General features: G+C 42.8%; 2 protein-coding genes across 2 annotated transcripts in view; both read right to left on the bottom strand.

Annotated features, from left to right (window-relative positions):
• Positions 1-7,401, bottom strand: part of LOC139369640 (calcium-dependent secretion activator 2-like) — a 237,517-nt gene extending 230,116 nt beyond the window's left edge. The window contains exon 1 of the mRNA XM_071108908.1: positions 6,755-7,401. Coding sequence (XP_070965009.1) covers positions 6,755-7,054 — 300 coding nt within the window. The 5' untranslated portion in view covers positions 7,055-7,401. The remainder of the gene's footprint in view (positions 1-6,754) is intronic.
• Positions 7,402-15,781: 8,380 nt separating this feature from the next.
• LOC139381497 (IQ motif and ubiquitin domain containing) lies at positions 15,782-23,053 on the bottom strand. Its single transcript, XM_071125096.1, has 12 exons — positions 22,708-23,053; positions 22,449-22,583; positions 22,205-22,372; positions 21,883-22,064; positions 20,136-20,291; positions 19,847-20,057; positions 18,870-19,045; positions 18,541-18,711; positions 18,196-18,372; positions 16,548-16,796; positions 16,263-16,448; positions 15,782-16,047 (listed from the first exon to the last, which is right to left on the bottom strand). Exons 1-12 carry the CDS (start codon positions 23,051-23,053, stop codon positions 15,832-15,834), a joined length of 2,373 nt encoding a protein of 790 aa, XP_070981197.1. The 3' UTR covers positions 15,782-15,831.
• Positions 23,054-23,505: the final 452 nt, after the last annotated feature.

Here is a 23,505-nt window from a genome sequence, read left to right as displayed (position 1 = left end):
ATGTCACATGCGCCGAATACAACAGGTGTTACCGTGAAATGCTTACGTACATGTACAAATTACCTCAACTAACCTGTACCCCCGCACATTGACTCGGTACGTACTGGTACCCCGTATATAACCTCGTTATTGTTATTTTATTATGTTACTTTTTTTTCTTCTCAACTTTTGTTTATTTCGTAAATATTTTCTTAACTGCATTGCTGGTTAAGGGCTTGTAAGTAAGCATTTCAAGGTCTACACCTCTTGTATTCGACGCATGTGACAAATACGATTTTGATTTGAGGCTTATGGTTTCTCTCTGGTTACTGTGAGGATTGTCGAGAGACAGAGGAAAGGCGCTTATAAAATGTATGCCTTTTACCTTCCCTGCCATTATCATACATGTTTAATCAACTCTTCAATATTATTATATTAATCATGGTAGCTAAATGACATGTTTCTATTGAGTTAAATAAACATGAAAATTAATAGAGAGAGAGCAAGTAAGAGAGATTAAATACAGAAAAAAAGAATGAGATGAGGGATGAAGCAGTCAGCCCCCTCATGGACTTTCAGTGAAAGAGCCAACGTTTTGAGGGAAGAGGAGAAGGCAAGCCTTTTGGGAGAGGGAGTTTGATTCATATCCTCGTGGACAATAGTTACTCTCTCCTCCATTAGACAGGGAGCAATACTGTGGCCAACTCACAGTCCACTGCAAAGAAACAATTTGACAAGTAAGGCAACAGAAATAATTCCTTAGCACAAACAGTATCACATTGGCACCAACATGTGTGAGGACCCTGTGTGCTTTATAGTAACTAATTAAAAAAATAAAATGCAATAAGGTATTCTAAGAATGTGGGTTCAGTGATAAGTAACAACTTCTCATAAAACTGTGTGTGGTCCTGTCAATCCATTCTTCAGTATACCGCTACGCACATTCTGTGGTATAAGCCTTCCCACTAGCTTGATCCTCTTCATTCAAATTGACTTTTTGCATTGGACTTTTTCGTTAGTGATCTATGGCCCTGATCTCTGGTCCTCTGAGATATGCCAATTGGAGGTCTGACGAGGCAAGGTAACTAAGGCGTTTTGAAGTGGTTTCTAATACACTGGTATACACTAGTCCACTGCTACTACTGCTATACACTAGTCCAATGCTTGTTTTTTGATTCTGGACTGGTTCGTCATGAGAGAGATACCTGAGACAAGAGTCAGAGAGATACTGAGATGGCTAGTTGGCATGTGACTGCTTCATTCCCACTACAACCAGTCAAGTATGCAAACAAGGAGGAGACAGATTCAGTAAAGCTGGTTTGTTCAGTTCAGGTAAACGTATCATACCTGAAATCCCTCCAGGAATGATACAACATGTTCCGTTCCGGAAATAAAGCTGATCCACATCTGTGTCCTTTGAGGCTTTTTATTGATATCATTGGACATGACAATTATTTGAGCAACAATTATGTGGGTGTGTCAGTTTCTCTGGTGCCAAGACCTTGATTCCATATAATGAGGATCTGGAATCTCTCTGGAGACCAGACATGGGGACACATTGAGTAATTCTGCCCGGGGGAGGTAGTGAGGGGTGGGTAGCGATGGATAGCAGTAGCACTTGCTAAGGATAGACAGACACAGACCAAACTTCAAGCTATGCTCATGGTGCAGTATGGGTGACATTATGAGATTGAGCAAAATGTTGATTTTGTGGCCAATTAATCATTTATTTGCCGATTTCAATCGACAGTTATTGTCTTGCTTGAAGATCCACTTGTGGCCAAGTTTTCAGCCTCCTGGCAGAGGCAACCAGGTTTTGGCAAAAATATTCTGGTACTGGGTAAAGTTCATAATGCCGTTGACCTTAACAAGGTCCCCAGGACCAGTGGAAGGAAAATAGCCCTACTTTTACAGGTCATGTCTATAGGGTTCTTTTCTGCTCATGCACAACAACAAACCCACCAATATAGAATATACACCGGTATTGATGCACAGACCGGTTTGAATATTTACTTCACCTTACATAATGGTATTTCAATGTTTGGATTGTTTGTTAAAATGTAATAACTCAGTAATTAATCAATTGAAAATTCATGGTCATAGATGATAATAATTAATCAGATGAAGGAAAAAGTCAAGAGATCTGAATAATCTCAGAATGCACTCCGTGTGTGCCATTCAGAGGGTGAATGAGCAAGACAAAGGGGTATGGTGGTAGGCGCCAGGTGCACCGGTTGTGTCAAAAACTCTGCTGAGTTTTTCACGCTCAACAGAATGGTCCACCACCCAAAGGACATCCAGCCAACATGGCACAACTGTGGGAGATATCCCATGAGACAGCATCCCTGTGGAACGCTTTTGACACCTTGTAGAGTCCATGCCCCGACGAATTGAGGCTGCTCGGAGGGGAAAAGGGGGTGCAACTCAACATTAGGAATGTTTTCCTAATGTTTTGTACACTCAGAGTGTCTAATTTTATTTGTAGGAATACTTGGGAACAGATTTCCTAAATTAATTTGCTGAATTCCTGGTTATTTTTTTTTATAGTATTTGTTAACCAAAAACTAACATCAAAATGACTGCACCTCCAATGCCACATCTGTCAAACTACTCAAGTTTGCTGATGATCCTACCCTGGTCAGTCTCATCTCCAATGGTGACGAAACCAAGAACAGTGGAGAGGTTGACCGCCTGGTGCAGTCGCAACAACCTGAACTCAACACAGTCAAAACTGTGGAGATGTCCTGCCTCTGCTAAATGAATATAGGGTAAACACAGAGGTCATAAGCTCTGGCAGGTAGGAGCATTGGGCCAATAACTGACAAGTTGCTGTATCGAATCCCCGAGCTAACAAGGTAAAAAATATGTCGTTCTGCCCCTGAGCAAGGCAGTTAACCCACTGTTCCCCGGGCGCCGATGACGTGGATGTCGATTACAGCAGACTCCCCTAAAGCAGACCCCCCCCCCCCCCCATGAACACACCATCTTTCAAAGCCTCCCTTCTGGCAGACGGTTTAGGTCATGACCAAAACTACCCAACACCTGAACATTTTCCTTCCCCTGTGCTATGGCCCTCATTATGCAGCCATCGGGCTCATAGGGATTAAGTGACTTTGCATTGGGCCCGAACACTGCACCTTGTCATCAATTACCTCTAATACACCTCTGTACAACACTGTATACGAACTGTCTATATTTGTCACGGCAGCATCCCTCCCTCCTCATACATAAAATAGATATATCCCCTCTATAAATGGTATATTCCCACTGTAATTAGCCTATACTCCAGAGTTTCATATTTTATGCTTACTGTTCTGATATTGTATATTCCGTATGATATCTATGTTGACTTGTGTCTGCATTCTGTTTGTATATTGATTTGGCAAATTTTTCCTTATATTATTGAACATAAACTCTATGGGCATATCAAAAGTTCCAAAGTGGGATATCTGCTAGTTTTAAAGTTATGGCCCATTTTATACAGATAAATTGGCATAATAGGCAATGTAACCCATTACAGCCCTTTTTATTTGTATTGTTGCACATCCTGCAAATCACCAGCTGAGGTTGACCATTTTGAATCCATTTTCACATTCACTCGGTTGGTAATGCTTACAAATTGGATCATAACTCTAAAAGTAGCAGAGATCCCACTATGTAACTTTAATATGCCTGTAGAGCAGGGCTCTTACAACCCTGGTCCTGGAGGTGTTCACTCCAACCCTAATCTAGCACGCCTGATTCTAATAATTAGCTGGTTGATAAGCTGAATCAGGTTAGTGACAACTGGGGTTGAAACAGAAACCTACAGGAGGGTAGCTCTCCAGGAACAGGTTTGGAGAGCCCTGCAGTGGAGTATATTATGTTAAACAACAAAATTGTTTTTTTTTTCAATATACATTTTTAGATTTTTCAATATTCATAAACGAATGCAAGAAAATTGCTATTGAAATCAAAATACTGCTCATATTACAGAGCAAGTGGTAAAGCGTCACACCAAATGTAGCTTTGTAGCACCTACAGATAAAACATAATGGAGTCTTAAAGGGGTCCTGGTTAAGGCCAAAATGTAATAAATATGCCAAACATAACTAATTGTTTCTCCATTATGCTTTTACATACAAATGTCAAATGTATGTCTCAACAATCCTTCCTCCAAATTGACTATTATTTGGATTAAATGTCACCCTGGTTTCGTGAGGAATCACTCATGAGCGCTGTGAAAGGCATTTTTTTTGGCCTCAGTGTGCAAATCAGCCCTGTTCTTGGTAAGCAGGGTGGGCTTTTTTCCCTTTTCTACGTCAAGCCTCAGCCCAGGGTCAAATAGCGAAGTGTGCTACTACTGTCAGTGTTGCGGGGCAAAGGGAATGCTGAATGAATATTTCACATTGATAAAATGCACACAGTAGCCAATATAAACCACAACGACACCCATACATAAAGTCTTACACAAATGTAAGCAAAGACATACAGTATAAGGTGTACCAGTCTCGCAAAGTTATGTTTCACTGTGTGCCTCTCTCTCTCTCTCACACACACACACACACACACACACACACACACACACACACACACACACACACACACACACACACACACACACACACACACACACACACACACACACACACACACACACACACACACACACACACACACACACACACACACACACACACACACACTCTTTTTTTTATGTCCCAAGTTCTGTGAGAACAGGAATGTAAGCAAACCTAGGATAGACTAGGACCATGTGACCAAGATATGAAATCCATGTCCAATAATGTGATGGCAGGTGCATATCAGGATTACATGTATAGAAAATAAACAGTTGCTGCCTGGCTCCAAGAAGAATCTCGGTACCTGTGAGTGAATTCTTAAAAATAGCTTCTGGGCTTAGTCGAGCGCTTGGGCACAGTGACAAACCAGTCCAAATAAAGTGAAGGACCCATTTGACATATCAAATATACTTAATTTGTCTGCAAATAGTTTCCATTTGTTTTAAGCTCCCAAGAAAATTTAAATAACCAGTAATGGAGATTACAAAGGGATTACAAAAGATTACAAAAAAACTGTAATCCGTTACCAGCAAAAATATTGTAATCAGATGAGATACTTTTGAAAAACTAGATGATTGATACAAGGATTACTTTTAAATTCAGAAAGGATGTTTGCAAAAAAAAAAAAGATCTGACACTTCTGTTTTCTCAATGACATTCAAATCAGCATTGAAAAAAGGCGCAAGTTTAATAATGTTCCACCTGAGCGTGACCACTATGTTGACACACCAAATGTGTTTGATGGATCACGGGAAAAGAGCAGGAATAAGCTTTTGTAGGCTTTCAGTCCAAGCTATGTCTTCCAATGGTGTGACTGCTGTCGGCATCCAAAGATTATCCTACTTGAATAAATGCTTGAAGGTAAGTACAAGAGCAGTGGTGTAGTCTACAACAATACGGATATCACTTATTTTTTAGATCTACATAGCGCATCGATGTGAATCACACTGCTGCTCTCATTTAGCTTTTTGCGCCTTACGGATTGTGGTGGTTGGGGATGGCTGTTCAGAAATCTAAATGTGTATTTGAACCCAATAATGGTTGAATTCAAGAAGTTTAAGTTGCCTATCAATCATAGCTTTTGAAAACCAGTAGACAGACAGTGAAAAATGCACTCTTGCAACAGCTACATTAGTGCGGATCCCAGCCTACGGTACAAAAGTAGGGCTTTTATTGCTCAATCTAATTCATGCTGATAAAAATAAAACAAAAAAAGGCCTAATGAACACATGCTCAAAATCGCCACGTTTGATAGACTTCAAGGGGCAATATGTAGTTGCTACATCAATTTTTGTACTTAAATATTAATGTAAAGATATAATTTAATCATATTATTACATGTAGTAGAAAGCAGTGGGTTAGAAGAAGCCTACATAACCAACTCATAAAGTAAAATGTAACATCCATATATGGCCAGCTATCTAAACTTTAACATTGATATATCCTGCAAAAAATGTCATTCAATTGGTAACATACATTTTTGTCTTCTTCTAATGCCTCTTAAGTGGAAAGTAATCTAAAAGTACTGAGTTACTGAGTTTGGGTAATCCAAAAGTTACTGATTACAATTTTGGACAGGTAACTAGTAACTAATGGATTACATTTAGAAAGTAACCTACTCAACCCTGAAAATAACGAATGTACGCCACTAATATTTACCATAATGAACATCCATCATTCATAACATTTCTGTGGGGCAAAGAATGGAGTGGACACCTGGGGTGTGTTCAGGTTAATTTAACGTTTGCTACGTTGCGTGACGTTATGTACTAAAATACACTTTTCCCCAAAACCTTATTTAAACTTCTTGATTAGACTTTGAGGTACATTTGGTCAGTTTGGTGGGTGTGGTTTGAAGCAATGAGCGACGTCTTTAAAAAGGTAGCGGAGAGTTCCCCAACCCCTCACTGTTTTTCAACAGCACCGTTTCCTTTAATTGAACGTTTTTCGTATTGAATGCAGCCCAGCACTGAGCCCTGTCACAACAAATGAATAACTTAATGGCTACTTTTATTCATTAATTTATGAAAACGCTCTAGAGATGAGGTTCCTCTGACATGTTACTTGCCTACATAAACATTTGCTTCAAGTTTAAAACGTTTTCATGTCGTCTGGCTCTGGCTTGCAATGGGGCGCTAAACTGAAAAGAAAACAGGTGCATTAAGTGGCTATTTAAAAAGTGTTCTCGCTGTGGCTGGGCGTTTGCGCTCACTCACCTTTTGTTGCCTGCGTGCCATATCCGTGGGTTGTTTGGCATTGAAAGGGTACGCTATACATCTCAACACAAATACATACATCTGTAGTTTACTTTTCCTCTCCGCTTCCTCTTTCTGAAGTCTTTCCTGTTCATTTTTCACCTGGTCTTCGACAGGAGACTTTTCGGCTTGTGCTTGGTCCGCAGGTGGTCGTTTCTTATGTTTACCTCCTTGACCCGAGGAAGTCGGGGGGTCTTTTGGAACTTGAGTGTCCTCGTTAATTTCTCCCCCCGAGTCTTCGCTGGAGGATGGGTCTAACATGTTTCGCACCAACACAGGTAAACTCCTGAACGCTTCCCTTGAATTGTCTAAACTCCTCGGTGTTTATTGGAGCTGTGACGACTCTTGAGTGAAATGTTTCTTGACATAAATGCGAGGGTGGAGTTTTGAGGAACGTGAGTCGGTGGATTTAGTTTAACGTTAGTCATCTCAGAGAGGAAGAGGCGAGAGGGTTTACTGCGACCAAAATCTGTCCACGAAAATAAGACGATTCATTTTTCTGTAGAGGTCGAATACAAATCATTTATAATTTGCTACTTGAAGCATATTTGATAAAATATGTTTCGTAATGGTTAGGTTGTTACGAATGCACCGATATAAGTGGACTCAAGTGGCAACTTTGGGGGAGGACGACTTTCAGTTGAGCCCATTCACACGTATCTGTCCTCTCATTGGCTAGAAAGGGTCCACCTGATCTCGCCTCCTACCGTCTGCCTTCCATCTTTCGGACATGTATTTCAATTGGTCACTCGACTATTTTATCAATATAATAGATAATCCTCTCCTTTGTAACGACTGCGCGAACTGTGTTGCTGCCGGTACAGTCCGAGGGAGGCAATACAGGTGGACAACCTGTAGCATGGGCAACATGTGTGCTGTACCTTGCCTCTCAAAGGGGCAACTATGGTACTTTCACTTATACCATGGTATAGTCTGAATCATGGAAATGTACCATGGTTTTAGCTTTTAAGTTGTGTATTTATATATATTGTGTGTGTGGACACATCTTTAAATTAGTGGATTTGGCTATTTCAGCCACCTGTTGCTGACAGGTGTATAAAATCAAGCACACAGCCATGCAATCTCCATAGACAAACATTTGCAGTAGACTGGCCTTGCCTTACATAAGAGCTCATTGACTAACAACATGGCACGTCATAGGATGCCATCTTTCCAACAAGTCAGTTTGTGAAATGTATGCCCTGCTTGAGCTGCCCCAGACAATGGTAAGTGCTTTTATTGGGAAGGCGCAACAACGGCTGAAGTGGTAGGCCACAAAAGCTTCAGCACTCGAACCACTGAGTGCTGAAGAGCATAAAAATCGCCTGTGCTCTGTTGCAACACTCACTACCAAGTTCCAAACTGCCTCTGGAAGAAACGTCAGCACAAGAACTGTTAGTCGAATTGGAATGCCAACTGAGAGCCAGACCTAATTGCCCAACATTAGTGCCCGACCTCACTAATGCGCTTGTGGCTGAATGGAAGCAAGTCCCCGCAGCAATGTCCCCACATCTAGTGGAAAGCCTTTCCAAAAGAGTGGAGGCTGTTATAGCTGCAAAGCGGGGACCAACTCCATATTAATGCCCATGATTTTGGAATGAGATGTCAGATGAGCAGGTGTCCACATACTTTTGGTCATGAAGTTTATGACGGTACTGCCATGCACACCTAAATAATACCATGGTATTGCCTCATTTTTACCATGGTTTCATGGAAATACCAAGGTTTTAACCTGCATTATACATTCTACCATATTATGATAAATGGTACCAAGAATTATAATGGTACTATTTGTATGAATTGTCTGTTAACGGCCGTATAATGCATTAAATAAATACCCGCCAACAAGGTCAAGAGGTCAGATTATTATAGGGAACAAAAATTTAACCGCAAAATTAATCGATTTCACAGCTCCATTTGATTCATTGAACAGATGTGAGTTGAGCAATGTCTACATAAGGGTGCAAATTATACACTCAAAAGCTCTGCCGAATGCATTGAGGCCGATACGTAAAGCTTAAATGAAAATAAGTGATACTAGCAAGAGCATTGTGCAGGTTTCGTTTTTCCTCTTATTATTCAACTGTTACCATGCACCTGTAACAAAGAGAGCTCAGATTTGAGTGCCATTTTGAATCACAGATCATATAAGCAAATCACGCAATTGCAATTAATTCCTTAGGCCGTAATCTATGGATATCACATGACTGGGCATAGGCCCACACACTGGGGAGCCAGGCCCAGCCAATCCGATTTGAGTTTTTCCCCCACAAAAGGGCTTTATTACAGACAGAAATACTCCGCAGTTTCATCAGCTGTCTGGGTGGCTGATCTCCAATCCCGCAGGTGAAGAAGCCGGATGTCAAGATCCTGGGCTTGCGTGGTTACACGTGGTCTCACGCACCATCAACAAAACAAAGGAGATCATGGACTTCAGGAAAGAGCAGAGGGTGCACCCCCCCCCCCCCCCCCCCTATCCACATCGATGGGACAGCAGTGGAGAAGGTGGAAAATGTTAAGTTCCTCAGCGTACATGTCACGGACAAACTGAAATGGTCCATCCACACAGACAGTGTGGTGAAGAAGGCACAAAAGAGCTTCTTCAACCTCAGGAGGCTGAAGAAATGTGGCTTGTCACCTTAAACCCTCAAACCTTTACAGATGCACAATTGAGCCACCTGTCGGGCTGTATCACTGCCTGGTAAGGCAACTGCACCGCCCACAACCGCAGGACTCTCCAGAGGGTGTTGCCGTCTGCTGTTGTTCTGGGATAGATTTGCACTTTTCGCACCAATGATGGCTGCGTGGTCCCATGGTGTTTATACTTGCGTACTATTGTTTGTACAGATGAAAGTGGTACCTTCTAGCGTTTGGAAATTGCTCCCAAGGATGAACCAGACTTGTAGAGCTCTACACATTTTTTTCTGAGGTCTTGGCTGAGTTTGAAGGTAGGCCTTGAAATACATCCACAGGTACACCTCCAATTGACTCAAATGATGTCACTTAGCCTATCAGAAGCTTCTAAAGCCATGACATAAACTTCTGACCCACTGGAATTGTGATATAGTGAAATAATCTGTCTGTAAACAATTGTTGGAAAAATGACTTGTAATGCACAAAGTAGATGTCCTAACCGACTTGCCAAAACTATAGTTTGTTAAACAAGACATTTTATGGAGTGGTTGAAAAATGAGTTTTAATGACTCCAACATAAATGTATGTAAACTTCTGACTTAAACTGTATATACTGTATTCTATCTATTGCATCTTAGCCTATGCCACTCTGTCATTGCTCATCCATATATATTTGTTTGTTTGTACTAGGAATTTGTTGTGGAATGGTTAGATTTTCCTTGTTAGATATTGCTGCACTGCACAAGTATTTCGCTACACTTGCAATAATATCTGCATGTGACCAAAAATATTTGATTTAATTTGTTGTGAGGCCAGTTGGACGTATTGCTGAATATTGACGTATTGAGAAATGTACATTTAATTCTCTGGCAATAGCTCTGGTAGGCATTCCTGCAATCAGCATGTCAATTGCACACTCCCTCAACTTGAGACATCTGTGGCATTGCGTTGTGACAAAAGTGAGCATTTCTGTGGCATTTTATTGTCCCCAGCACAAGGTGCACCTGTGTAATGATGATGCTGTTTAATCAGCTACTTGATATGCCACACCTGTCAATGCTAATAACATAAATGCTCACTAACAGGGATGGTAACAAATATGTGCACAACATTTTAGAGAAATAACATTTTGTGCATATGGGACATTTCTGGGCTCTTTTACACTACCGGTCCAAAGTTTTAAAACACCTACTCATTCCAGGGTTTTTCTTTTACTTTTGACTGTTTTCTACATTGTAGAATAATAGTGAAGACATCAAAACTATGAAATAACACATATGGAATCATGTAGTAACCAAAAATCAAAATATATACACAAATCAAAATATATTTGACATTCTTCAAGTAGCCACCCTTTGCCTTGAAAGCTTTGCACACTCTTGGCATTCTCTCACCCATCTTCATGAGGTAGTCACCTGGAATGCATTTCAATGAACAGGTGTGTCTTAAGTTCATTTGTGGAATTTCTTTGTGTGGTCCTCATGAAAACATGGGATCAACATTTACATGTTGCGTTTTATTTTTGTTGTGTGTGTATGTATGTATGTAAACATCCCTTTTTCAGGACCCTGTCTTTCTAAGATAATTCGTAAAAAACAAAATAACTTCACAGTTCTTCATTGTAAAGGGTTTATACACTGTTTCCCATGCTTGTTCAATGAACCATAAACAATTAATGAACATGCACCTATGGACACTAACAGCTTACAGACGGTAGGCAATTATGGTCACAGTTATGAAAACTTAGGACATTAAAGAGGCCTTTCTACTGACTCTGAAAAACACCAAAAGAAAGATGCCCAGGGTCCCTGCTCATCTGTGTGAATGTGCCTTAGGCATTCTGCAAGGAGGCATGAGGACTGCAGATGTGGCCAGGGCACAATATTTCAATGTCTGTACTGAGGCGCCTAAGACAGCGCTACAGGGAGACAGGACGGACAGCTGATCGTCCTCGCAGTGACAGATCACGTGTAACACCACCTGCACAGGATCGGTACATCCAAACACACCTACGGGACAGGTACAGGATGGCAACAACAACTGCCCGAGTTACACCAGGAACGCTCAATCCCTCCATCAGTGCTCATACTGTCCGCAATAGGCTGGACTGAGGGATTGTAGGCCTGTTGTAAGGCAGGTCATCACTAGACATCATCAGCAACAACGTCACCTATGGGCACAAACCCACCGTCGCTGGACCAGACAAGACTGGCAAAAAGTGCTCTTCACTGACGAGTCGCAGTTTTGTCTCACCAGGGGTGATGGTGGGATTCGCGTTTATCGTCGAAGGAATGAGTGTTACACCGAGGCCTGTACTCTGGAGCAGGATCGATTTGGAGGTGGAGGGTCCGTTATGGTCTGGGGCGGTGTGTCACAGCATCATCGGATTGAGCTTGTTGTCATTGCAGGCAATCTCAACGCTGTGTGTTACAGGGAAGACATCCTCCTCCCTCATGTGGTACCCTTCCTGCAGCCTCATCCTGACATGACCCTCCAGCATGACAATGCCACCAGCCATACTGCTTGTTCTGTGAGTGATATCCAGCAAGACAGGAATGTCAGTGTTCTGCCATGGCAAGAGAGGTGCCCGGATCTCAATCCCTTGGGCACGTTTGGAACCTGTTAAATCGAAGGGTGAGGGCTAGGGCCATTCCCCCCAGAAATGTCTGGGAACTTGCAGGTGCCTTGGTGGAAGAGTGGGGTAACATCTCACAGCATGAACTGGCAAATCTGGTGCAGTCCATGAGGACAAGATGCACTGCAGTACTTATTGCAGCTGGTGGCCACACCAGATACTGACTGTTACTTTTGATTTCGTTCAGGGACACAATATTCCATTTCTGTTAGTCACTCTGTGGAACTTGTTCAGTTTATGTCTCGGTTGTTGACTCTTATGTTCATACAAATATTTACACATGTTAAGTTTGCTGAAAAATAAACACAGTTGATAGGGAGAGGACTTTTCTTTGTTTGCTGAGTTTATGTATGTATGTATGTAAATATGCAGGTTTAAAAATATATACTTCTGTGTATTGATTTTAAGAAAGGCATCGGTGTTAATGGTTAGGTACATGTTGGAGCAACCACAGTCCTTTTTCGCGAATGCGCACTGCATCGATTATATGCAACGCAGGACACGCTAGATAAACTAATAATATCATCAACCATGTGTAGTTATAACCAGTGATTATGATTGATTAAGTTTAATGCTAGCTAGCAACTTACCTTGGCTTCTTACTGCATTTGCGTAACAGGCGGGCTGCTCGTGAGGCAGGTGGTTAGAGCATTGGACTAGTTAACTGCAAGGTTGCAAGATTGAATCCCTGAGCTGACAAGGTAAAAAATCTGCCGTTCTGCCCCTGAACAAGGCAGTTAACCCACCGTTCCTAGGCCGTCATTGAAAATAAGAATGTGTTCTTAACTGACTTGCCTAGTTAAATAAAGGTTTTTTAAATAATTGGCGTCCAAAATGTACTATTTCCGATTGTTATGAAAACTTGAAATTGGCCCTAATTAATCGGCCATTCCGATTAATCGGGCGACCTCTAGTAGTAATGCACGTAAAGTTGGTTGCCAATCGATACATAAAGTCCAAAGAAGAAAAAGAAGCCTGAAGGAAGGAGGAGAGTTGATGAGCACGAATTCAGTGTACCGTTTGATCTGTGGAATAATTGTTGGAGTAGTGGACCTTGTGCATTTCAGGTAAAATAACAACGCAATGTTTATATCCCAGGACAAATTAGCTAGCAACAGTAAGCTAGCTAGATAAATTGCTATAAATATTTAATGATTTTTGACCTGTCCCCAAAGTAATATAATTGGTTCAGCGTTTGTTTTGATATTTCAACCTGCTGGCCTGATCGCTTCTGGTGTGGTTGAGCAAAATCAACGTGCGCGCGAATAGATTCTATAAAGAGTGCTGAGGGCATAATCGAATTATCCTCGCGATAATGATCATTCTGCTAGAGACCTGTGTCTGACGTCATTTCAATGTTTATCAGGCGTCTCTGACATGACGTGGGTGTGCATGTGTCTGCATAGCAAATCTTTATTTACTGAACATTATCACCCGTTAGATTTCATCTTTTGAAGATGGACACCTCTGCCAAAGCCCAAGGAAGCGTTGTGTGTTCTTTTAAACTCTCACGCCTTTCCACGTGCTACTGTATCGTCACAAAAACAGACCCGATAAACATGTGGCTTTTTTCCCTTCAGAACATTCCTACTTCGTTCTTTAACACCGGACCTTTATTTGTAGCTAGCTTCTTAGTGGGTTGTTAATTAAATGGTAACCTCAATTGACATTGTAAACTTTGACCCCCAGGTTATTAGACAGACTAATAACGCACAGCATTAGACACCAATCTACTCTCCCATTAAACTGGGCTTGTTTACAATAGGGAAATTAGTCGCTTTGGTAAAGTGTTTGGTTTGTCTTATTGTGTTGGAAGGGTTGTCATTTCTATCCGTGTTTGGCTTTTTTAGAGTCCTTGATTTAAAGGGTAACCTGTAATCATCTGCACAATACAAGTGGCACGAAAGCCAAAACAACACAGCACAAGTACTCACATTGGACATTGTAACAATAATCAACCATTAAGGGAGATAGGGGGAATGGCCTGTCCGACGAAGCTGGTCCATGTCCATCCGGCGCCGCTGCAACTGGGCTGTCCCGACGTCGCCACAACGGGTCCGTCTGACTGCAACTGGCCCGTTCGACGCCGCCACAACCGATCCGTCCGACGCCACTGCAATTGGCCCGTCTGACAACACAACTTCGGCAGCTGCATCAGGTCCTGATCGACCTGCACTGCATCTAGTAGGCACTAGATTCGATTTTCTTATCAGATGCATGAAAAATAAAAACATTTACTGCGATGTCGATGATAACCTATGGCCAAATTCTCAAGACAGGCTTGATGCAAACTAGTGCCTACAAACCTATGTTGTAATTATATCTGAACAATACATGTATTTTTGTTGCATCAATGATAGTGATAGTCTTCAATCATCACACATGGATTAGAATTATATATTATTATATATATTTATATATTTTCCTACAATTTTGACAGTACGGTAGCATATTCAATTCAAAGGGTAATTTTGAAACCTGTATCTGGCATTTTTTTGCTATTGGATTAACTGGTTGTCATTATATTTTGGTGATTAAATCAATGTTCTCATGGTATTTCACATCAAAATGATATATTTAAGATCAATGGTTGTGTGGTGAAAGTTGTATCCAAACCAAATGAATGCACAATAAAAGGTTTTGAATATAAGACTTGCTGCGTTACAAGTGTTACCAGTTTGAAGTTTTGTATTAAGAGTTTAGCATATTCACCACATCTCACTGGGCAAAAACTGGATGGATCAATGTTGTTTCCATGTCATAAATAAAATAAAATGCAATGTGAATACGTTGAATTAATGTGGAAAACTGATTGGATTTGCAAAAAGTCATCAACATAAGAGAATTTAGTATTTTTTTCACCCAATTTTTTACCTAAATCCAATGATGGTGAAATGTTTTGTTGAATTCACATTATTTTACAACTCAACCAAAACTAGACATTGAGCTGACGTCTGTGCCTAGTATAAAACAATATAATTTCCCCATTGTTTTGAACATACAATATAGCTCAGTATTTGTATTATTTATTTTAGTCTTTTTTGCTCATCTTTATCAAGGGTGCCAATCATTTTGGACCTCACTGTATGTACTGAGAACATTGTCTTTTTGCTATTGTAGTATTTTAGCCTGGTACGACCATCCTGATCTCGCGAACTTACACGTAGATCAGGCTAGTAGTCTTTGACCATACAGTACAAAGCACTGAGAATGACCCTATGCCACCTGACTGTTAATCATTTGGATAACAGATAAGAAATGTGCCTCAATAACTTATTACGGACAGACATGAACACAAAGGTTTTAAATGTTCAATGTGATGTAAAAACAATGTAATAAATACTCCTGGATTTATTCATCAGACCAGAAGATAAGTTTATCACACATGAAAGTGAGCAGTTTGGTAAGGTGGGTATAGTACACTATCACATTGGATTTTGAACATTCTGAATTGCTGGTAAAAATCCTTACCCAAGATCCTTTTAAGGATCTTATGGTTTTCCAGTGTAACACTGTTGTATCTAGCACTGAGGTATGTACCAGCTTCTTACCAAGATCATGCACACAAAGATCCATTCAGATTGTATTTTACAGTATTTATTTAATATCATCACTTCTATCATGAAATTAGACATCCATTTCAAAGTTGCATAAGCCAAACCAGTTCAATGATCATCAAATACACTATTTTTATTTGACATACAAGAGAGACGGTGAGGAAGAGGGGAAAGGGGGACAGACAGAGATGGGAAGAGGGAGGAACAGGGCTTCACTGCGTGGCCTTGCCAGCAGCGGCTTGTGGGATGGTAGTCGGGATCCTGGCTGTCACCGTGTTGATGGGCTTGGCGACTAACAGGTTACCGTGGGTGGCTGATTGCAAGTCCACTTCCTGGAGGTATTTGGCCATGACGGGGATCTTGGAGAAGTATTTCTTTGCCACTGTGTGTTTGTGTTTAACATTCCGAATGAACACCACTCCATAGGCCTGTCCATGGTCAACAGGGGTTGATACTTTAGACTTTTCCTCCCATCTAGCTAGTGGTATCTATGACATTATATTGCCTAGACTGATTTTTTCTCTGTCTGGTACTCTAATACTATCTCTTAATATAGGTTATATTTACTTAGTTAAAACAAAATCTGCTGGAGAAACTAGGCAATTCATTTTAAACCCTCAAGTGTGCGGGTGTGTGTGTTTACCTTCTCAATGTTCTCCATTTTGATGTGAGCAGCAGCTTCTCCCTTGGTGAGCAGGATGCAGTTCCAGGGACTCCACTCCCACTGGCAATCCCACCTCACCATTACCAAGTCATGCATGTCGCTCCACGCACTGAGGGCCGACTGGGCCCCCCACACTACATCTACCAGGTACCGCAGGTCCTGCTCCTGTAAGATACACACGACCACAGTCAGACACACACACACACACACACACACACACACACACACACACACACACACACACACACACACACACACACACACCTGCAGCAGGTAGGTAATCTTGGCCTCTTTGTTCCTCTGAGCCTCAGTCTTGCGGAGCCTCCTGAGGATGGTCTTGTAGTGGGAGAAGTCCTCGCGGCGGCGAGCCTCGTTGTCCAGCTCCGAACAACTGCGACACTTGCCTACCAGGCGAGCATTGGCCGTAAGTGCAAAGTCAGTGGAAAGCAGGTAGCGGCTGCAGCCGCGGCAGAAGTAGATGTTCTTCCTCAACTGGGCTGGGTCCTGGGGGACCTGAAGGAGGAATGAGGGGGATGGAGAGGAGGGTGAGGGTCAGAATAATACCGTTTTCTTAATTGGCCTAATTGAATCCACTGGGCGCACACTGGTTAAATCACTGTTGTTTCCACGTCATTTCAATGAAATGACGTTGAACCAATGTGGAATAGATGTTGAATTGACGTCTGTGCCCAGTGGGAAGGTTCAATAATTATATTTTATTGACAAGAAAATACACCATATAACACCTATTCACCATACGGTCTCAGATATGTACACTCGATATACAAAAGTATATGGACACCCCTTCAAATGTGTGGATTCAGCTTTTTCAGCCACACCGTTGCTGACAGGTGTATAAAATCGAGCACACAGCCATGCAATCTCCATAGACAAACATTGACAGTAGAACTTACTAAATAACTCAGTGATTTTCAACATGGCACAGTCATCAGATGACACCTTTCCAACATGCCAGATTGTCAAATGTCTGCCCTGCTAGAGCTGCCCCGGCCACCTGTAAGTGCTGTTATTGTGAAGTGGAAACATCTAGGAGGAACAACGGCTCAGCCGCGAAGTGGTAGGCCACACAAGCTCACAGAACAGGACCGCCAAGTGCTGACACTCACTACCAAGTTCCAAACTGCCTCTGGAAGCAACGTCATCACAATAACTGTTAGTCGGGAGCTTCATGAAATCGGTTTCCATGGCCGAGCAGCCGCATACAAGCCTAAGATCACCATTCGCAATACCAAGCGTCGGCTGGAGTGGTGTAAAGCTCGCTACCATTGGACTCTGGAGCAGTGGAGACGTGTTGTCTGGAGTGATGATTCACGCCGGAGGACTGAATTCACCATCTGGCAGTCCGATGGACAAATCTTGGTTTGGAGGATGCCAAAAGAACGCTACCTGCCCGAATGCATAGGGCCCACTGTACAGCTTCCTCAGTGAAGGGAAATCTTAACGCTAAAGCATACAATGACATTCTAGACGATTCTGTACTTCCAACTTTGTGGCAACAGTTTGGGGAAGGCCCTTTCCTGTTTCAGCATGACAATGCCCCCGTGCACAAAGCGAGGTCCATACAGAAATGGTTTGTCGATAGGTGTGGAAGAACTTGACTGGCCTGCACAGAGCCCTGACCTCAACCCCATCGAACACCTTCAGGATGAATTGGAACGTCGACTGCGAGCCAGGCCTAATCGCCCAACATCAGTGCCCAACCTCACTAATGCTCTTGTGGCTGAATGGAAGGAAGTCCCGCAGCAATATTCCAACATCTAGTGGAAAGCCTTCCTAGAAGAGTGGAGGCTGTTTATCAAAGGGGGGACCAACTCCATATTAATGCCCATGATTTTGGAATGAGATGTTCGTAGAACAGGTGTCCACATCCACTTCTGGCCATGTAATGTACCTTTAGCAGTTTGGCCACCTCAGGGTTAAAGGTGGGGGTTTTGATGTATTGGAGGAAGAGGGTGGAGATTCTCTTCCTCAGCCCCTCCAGATTGGTCTCCTTTACCCCCCTCATCAGGAGGTCCGCCTCCCTGTCAATCAACTCCACAATGTTCTGGGTCAGCTTGCAGTCGTGCTCCTGTACAATTATGAAGCATTTTTATGATTCACAAATTAAAGAATCCTCATAGAAAACAATGGCCAATTGTCAATTCACAATCAATCAGTATGTATATTTCATATCTAAAAACAACTCAAGATTAATATATATTTTCAGTCAGTATGGGTTGAGGGTAAGTGTTCCCACCTTGACGGTGTGTTTGAGTGTGAGCAGCACGTCAAGCCTCTCCTCCTGGTTGAGGTAGTGCAGGTTGATGCTGGAGTACAGGTCTCTCAGCTCCTTGGCTCTGATGGTGTACTGGGTGTCCACCTGGGTCATCTTCCCATCGAATGCACGCCACCTCTTAGGGGCAGCACACTGGCAAATACAAAAATAATATATTGTTTGGTCAAATTTTTTATTTGAAACTGAGAGCCTGCATTGCCTATACAATGCTATGGAAAACTCTGGGAGAGAATTAATGGGACACCGCACATATCCCAGACCAGTGGGAGAGAATAGAGGGGACCTTTGACCTTCTCAAGGAAGGCCTGCACGGCCTTGTCGTAATTCCTCTCTCCGGCGGCGATGCGGTGGCGTCCGATGGAGGCAATGAGCTGGCTCTCCTGCTCCAGTAGCGCACACAGAGCAGCCTTCCTCTCAGCACCATCCAGAGTGGCATCGATGTGCTCTACCTCCTCTTTCCTCCACTCTGTTACAAACACATTCAGAGGATTTAAACACACACACACAGTATTGTACAGCTAACCTTTTGAGACACACAATTCAGGCCCATTCAAAAACCTATTTTCCCCTAACCCGTTCACTTACCCTAACCTTAACCCGATTGGCGCAGTAGTCTAAGGCACTGCATCTCAGTGCAAGAGGCGTCCCTACAGTCCCTGGTTCAATTCCAGGCTGTATCACATCTGTCCGTGATTGGGAGTCCCATATGGCGGCGCACAATTGGCCCAGCACCGTCCGGATTTGGCCGGGGTAGGCCGTCATTGTAAATAAGAATTTGTTCTTAACTGACTTGCCTAGTTAAATAAAGGTTACACACAACCCCAAAACCTAACCCTTAACATAATTTGAATTCTAACCTTAACCCTAAACCCCCTAGAAATAGCATTTGACCTCGTGAAGACTAACAAAATGTCCCCAGTTGGTAAAATGTTTGTTTGTTTACGATTCTTGTAGGGACTTCTGGTCCCCACAAGAATAGTTAAACAAGTCCACTCACACACACACAAACCAGTGGAGGGTGCTGAGGTGAGGACAGCTCATAATAATGGCTGAAATGGAGCGAATGGAATGGTATCAAACACATGGAAACCATGTGTTTGATGCCATTTCACCTATTCCGCTCCAGTCATTAACACAAGCCTGTCCTCCCCAATAAGGTGCCACCAACCTCCTGTCACACACACACACACACACACACACACACACACACACACACACACACACACACACACACACACACGAGCAGCAGAGGGTGGTCCCTGCTTACTCTCCAGGGCACTGTAGAGCAGGGCAAAGTCGTCCCTGCACTGGGGGTTCATCCTCCTGTGGTGCTCAGCCTTGATCTGCTCCTCTTTCTCCTCCCTCTTCCTCCTCCCCTCTCTCTCCATCCAGGCCAGACGCAGCTCCCTGTCCTGCCTCAGCTGGTCCGTCATCCGCTTGGCCTGCCAGCGCCGCGTGTACATCTGCAGAGTGATCACCTATAGGTGGGGGTAAAGGTGTGAGCACAGAGATACAAAGGCAGCTCTGTCTGTCTATGTATAGTTCAGAGGACGTACAGCTCTCAGTCTCTTGCTATGGTACTGGGCGGCAGTGATGTAGGAGCCAGGGGAGATGAGCTTGTCCTCCATGTTGGACACGTAGCAGCCGATCTTGGTCATCTGGGTGGATGTGCTGTTGGTGCACTGCTGGGACTGGCTCTTCACCGTCACTGTCTGAAGGAGAACATTTGGTTGTTCGCATACCTTATGCAGATCCAGGTGCAAAAAATAATAATGTTTGAAAAAGATTTTGGTTTCAAACTTCAAACTTTTAACACATTAAATGCACTATGCCTTATGTGGGTTGAATGCTGTAACGGCAACATTTATTCACATTACTTTACTTTAATAAAATATTTCAGTTGTTGTGTATATTACATTTGTTTTATTTGATGACTATTATTTTATTCAATGACATCATGTCATTTCTATAGAGCTGCTGCTTATGCTGTCTGAAAAAAATCACAATTCCCGATACCAACTATCAATCACTTAGATAATGTATTTTTAGGTAGATACCCCACGAAGCAACTGCTTTCTATCCCTCTCGATCGCTCCTCTCCGTGCCTGCCCCACACAGACCGGACAAGTAGGCACGCAATGGATTATGGTCATTGTTAGTTACCACGTTTTCTGTGCTAAACTATGTAGAATATTGGCCTGTTGGAAACTACAACACCCTACTACATTGCACAGTTCGGGCTTGATCTGATTTACATGATATATACAAAAGTATGTGGACATCCCTTCAAATTAGTGGATTCAGCTATTTCAGTTACAACTGTTGCTGACAGGTGTATAAAATCGAGCACACCGCCATGCAATCTCCATAGACAAACATTGGCAGTAGAATGGCCTTACTGAAGAACTCAGTCACTTTCAATGTGGCACCTTCATAGGATGCCACCTTTCCAACAAGCCAGTTCGTCAAATTTCTGCCCTGCTAGAGCTGCCCCGGTAAACTGTAAGTGCTGTTATAGTGAATTGGAAACGTCTAGGAGCAACAAAGGCTCAGCCTCAAAGTAGTAGGCCACATAAACTCACAGAAGTGCTGAAGCGCATAGCTCATAAAAACCGTCTGTCCTCGGTTGCAACACTCACTACAGAGTTCCAAACTGCCTCTGGAAGCAACATCAGCACAAGAACTGTTTGTCGGGAGCTTCATGAAATGGGTTTCCAAACACAAGCCTAAGATCACCATGCGCAATGTCAAGCATCGGCTGGAATGGTGTAAAGCTCGCCGCCATTGAACTCTGGAGAAGTGGAAACGCAATCACTGGAGTGATGAATCATGCTTCACCACCTGGCAGTCCAACAGACGAATCTGGGTTTGTCGAATGCCAGGAAAACGCTACCTGTCCAAATGCATAGTGCCAACTGTAATGTTTGGTGGAGGAGGAATAATAGTCTGGGGCTGTTTTTCATGGTTCTGTCTAGGCACCTTAGTTCCAGTGAAGGGAAATCTTAATGCTACAGCATACAATGACATTCCAGACGATTCTGTGCTTCCAACTTCGTGGCAACAGTTTGGGGAAGGCTCTTTCCTGTTTCAGCATGACAATGCCCCCTTGCACAAAGCGACGTACATACAGAAATGTATTTGGTCATGTAGTGTATATCTAAGGAAATTGTGCATTGAGCGCACAGAAAAAAACTGAACTAAATGGAATTCAAAGAATTTAACCGACATCAGTCAATTAGTTGTTTAAACAAATTGAATATAACGAATGTCAGTTAACCACTCACCAATAGTGTGTGTATGTACCTGTGTATCGCGGCTGAAGGTTCCCACCCCCCTAATGGGTTTCCTCTTAGCTATGGTCTGTACAGCTGCATGGTGGTACTCGGTCTCTGTGGCCTTGTGTCTGTAGCCTCCCAGGAAAGCCTTCCTATGGGTGGCCCTCTCAATCTCCACCACCACATCCTGGAATGTCTCTGTCTCTGGGTCTGGGAGAGCAAGGGGGGGAGACAGAAATATACAGATAAAGGATGCAACGCATATGACTATCATCCATGAAAGCTGGCCCTGCAAAAGTATGGTATTGTCTCCCAGAAGACTGGTAGAGAAAGACTAGTAAAAAAAATACCTGTCTGGACACGGACAGTGATTACGTCAGGCATGTTGTAGTCCTGCTGGGGCTTGACAGGACGGATGGGGTGGTTTTCAGGGTCAGACGAGGTCATCTCCAACTGGATGGTGCCATGAGGCTGCACTCCCAGCTCTATCAGGGTCCTATGGTCCTCTACCATCCTACCTGGATGGAGAAAGACCTAAATCATAATGCATAAACAAAGAAAGTCAAGGCCTTAGCAGTTAGTTGAAAGGCTTACCGCTCTGAGAAATCTGTATGAGTTCTGATGGCACTTTCAGCTCAGTTGCGAAGTGATACTTCAACTCCTTGACGGTCAGCCCAATTGCAAAGGCCATCGTCATCATGTGTCCCTCCGGCATCAGCATGATCTTCACTACAATAGAGAAGATAAACAACATGTCCAACACATAATATGATAAAGCAGACAAATGCCCTTCCTATCATGAAACTATTGTGGTCTATAATTATTGTGATACTTTGTAAATCCTCTTTCTTACCAGTGGCTGTTGAGTTCCCAACTTCATTAGAAAATGTTGTTTTCTTTGGTGATGCTCCATCTTGCATGCTGTCCTCAGGAAGGTCCGCTTGAGCTGTCGCCTCCACTGTGTCCTCCTCACCTGATGTCAAAAAAGTTGACTTGTGCACCGTTTCCCCCACCAGCTCGCCAGTTTCAGTCTTTACTCCAGTATCGCTATCTTGTACATCTGGAAGCGGGTGTTCAGTGGTGTTGCTTTCAACCTGAGATTCATCTAATTCTGCTTCAGGACCTATCCCCTCTTTTTTCACATTTTGTTCATCAGCAATCCCGTTGAGCCCCGACGTTTCTGCGTCTTCTTCGGACATGACACGTAGCTAGTTAGCCGCTGACAGCAATAGTGGGAAACAATACGTTTTTAAGCGTCAGTAAAAGTGAGTGGATTTTGAATTTACTTTATTTTTGTTGCCAGTTACTCTCAAAAAGTCGATAAGCAAGCTGGATAGAAGCACGCTAGCTTTTATTTCCCTGTGTATTTTCAACCGCAACCGACTGCTGTTTGTGCAGCAAGTGCTTGGTCGCTGCCATGGTAACGACCATGTGATCTCTGCTAAAAATGTAACCAATGAAATGTCTCTGCCCACAAAGGTTACCAGAGTCCAAGTGGGGACCATCCCTTGAGAAATCAGCATTACAATTTTTGAACGTTAATTCATTTCAAATGAATGGTAGCAGTATATCTTATAATTGATATTAGTGTGGTAGTTATCAGGTAGCACTACACAGTGTTTATCTTTGCAAGCATTTATAGAGTTGACCA

This window comes from Oncorhynchus clarkii, chromosome 2 (assembly GCF_045791955.1).
Source record: "Oncorhynchus clarkii lewisi isolate Uvic-CL-2024 chromosome 2, UVic_Ocla_1.0, whole genome shotgun sequence".
In the NCBI taxonomy this organism is placed as follows: domain Eukaryota; kingdom Metazoa; phylum Chordata; class Actinopteri; order Salmoniformes; family Salmonidae; genus Oncorhynchus; species Oncorhynchus clarkii.
This window is presented reverse-complemented; position numbering and strand designations above follow the sequence as displayed.

Coding starts and splice junctions, on each gene's coding strand:
- LOC139381497 (XM_071125096.1), bottom strand. CDS start 23,053: ATGTCCGAAGAAGACGCAGAAACGTCGGGGCTCAACGGGATTGCTGAT. Junction 16,797..18,195: donor AGGTGGCCAAACTGCTAAAG/GTACATTACATG, acceptor TTCCTCCTTCAG/GTCCCCCAGGACCCAGCCCA. Junction 16,449..16,547: donor AGATTACCTACCTGCTGCAG/GTGTGTGTGTGT, acceptor TGTATCTTACAG/GAGCAGGACCTGCGGTACCT.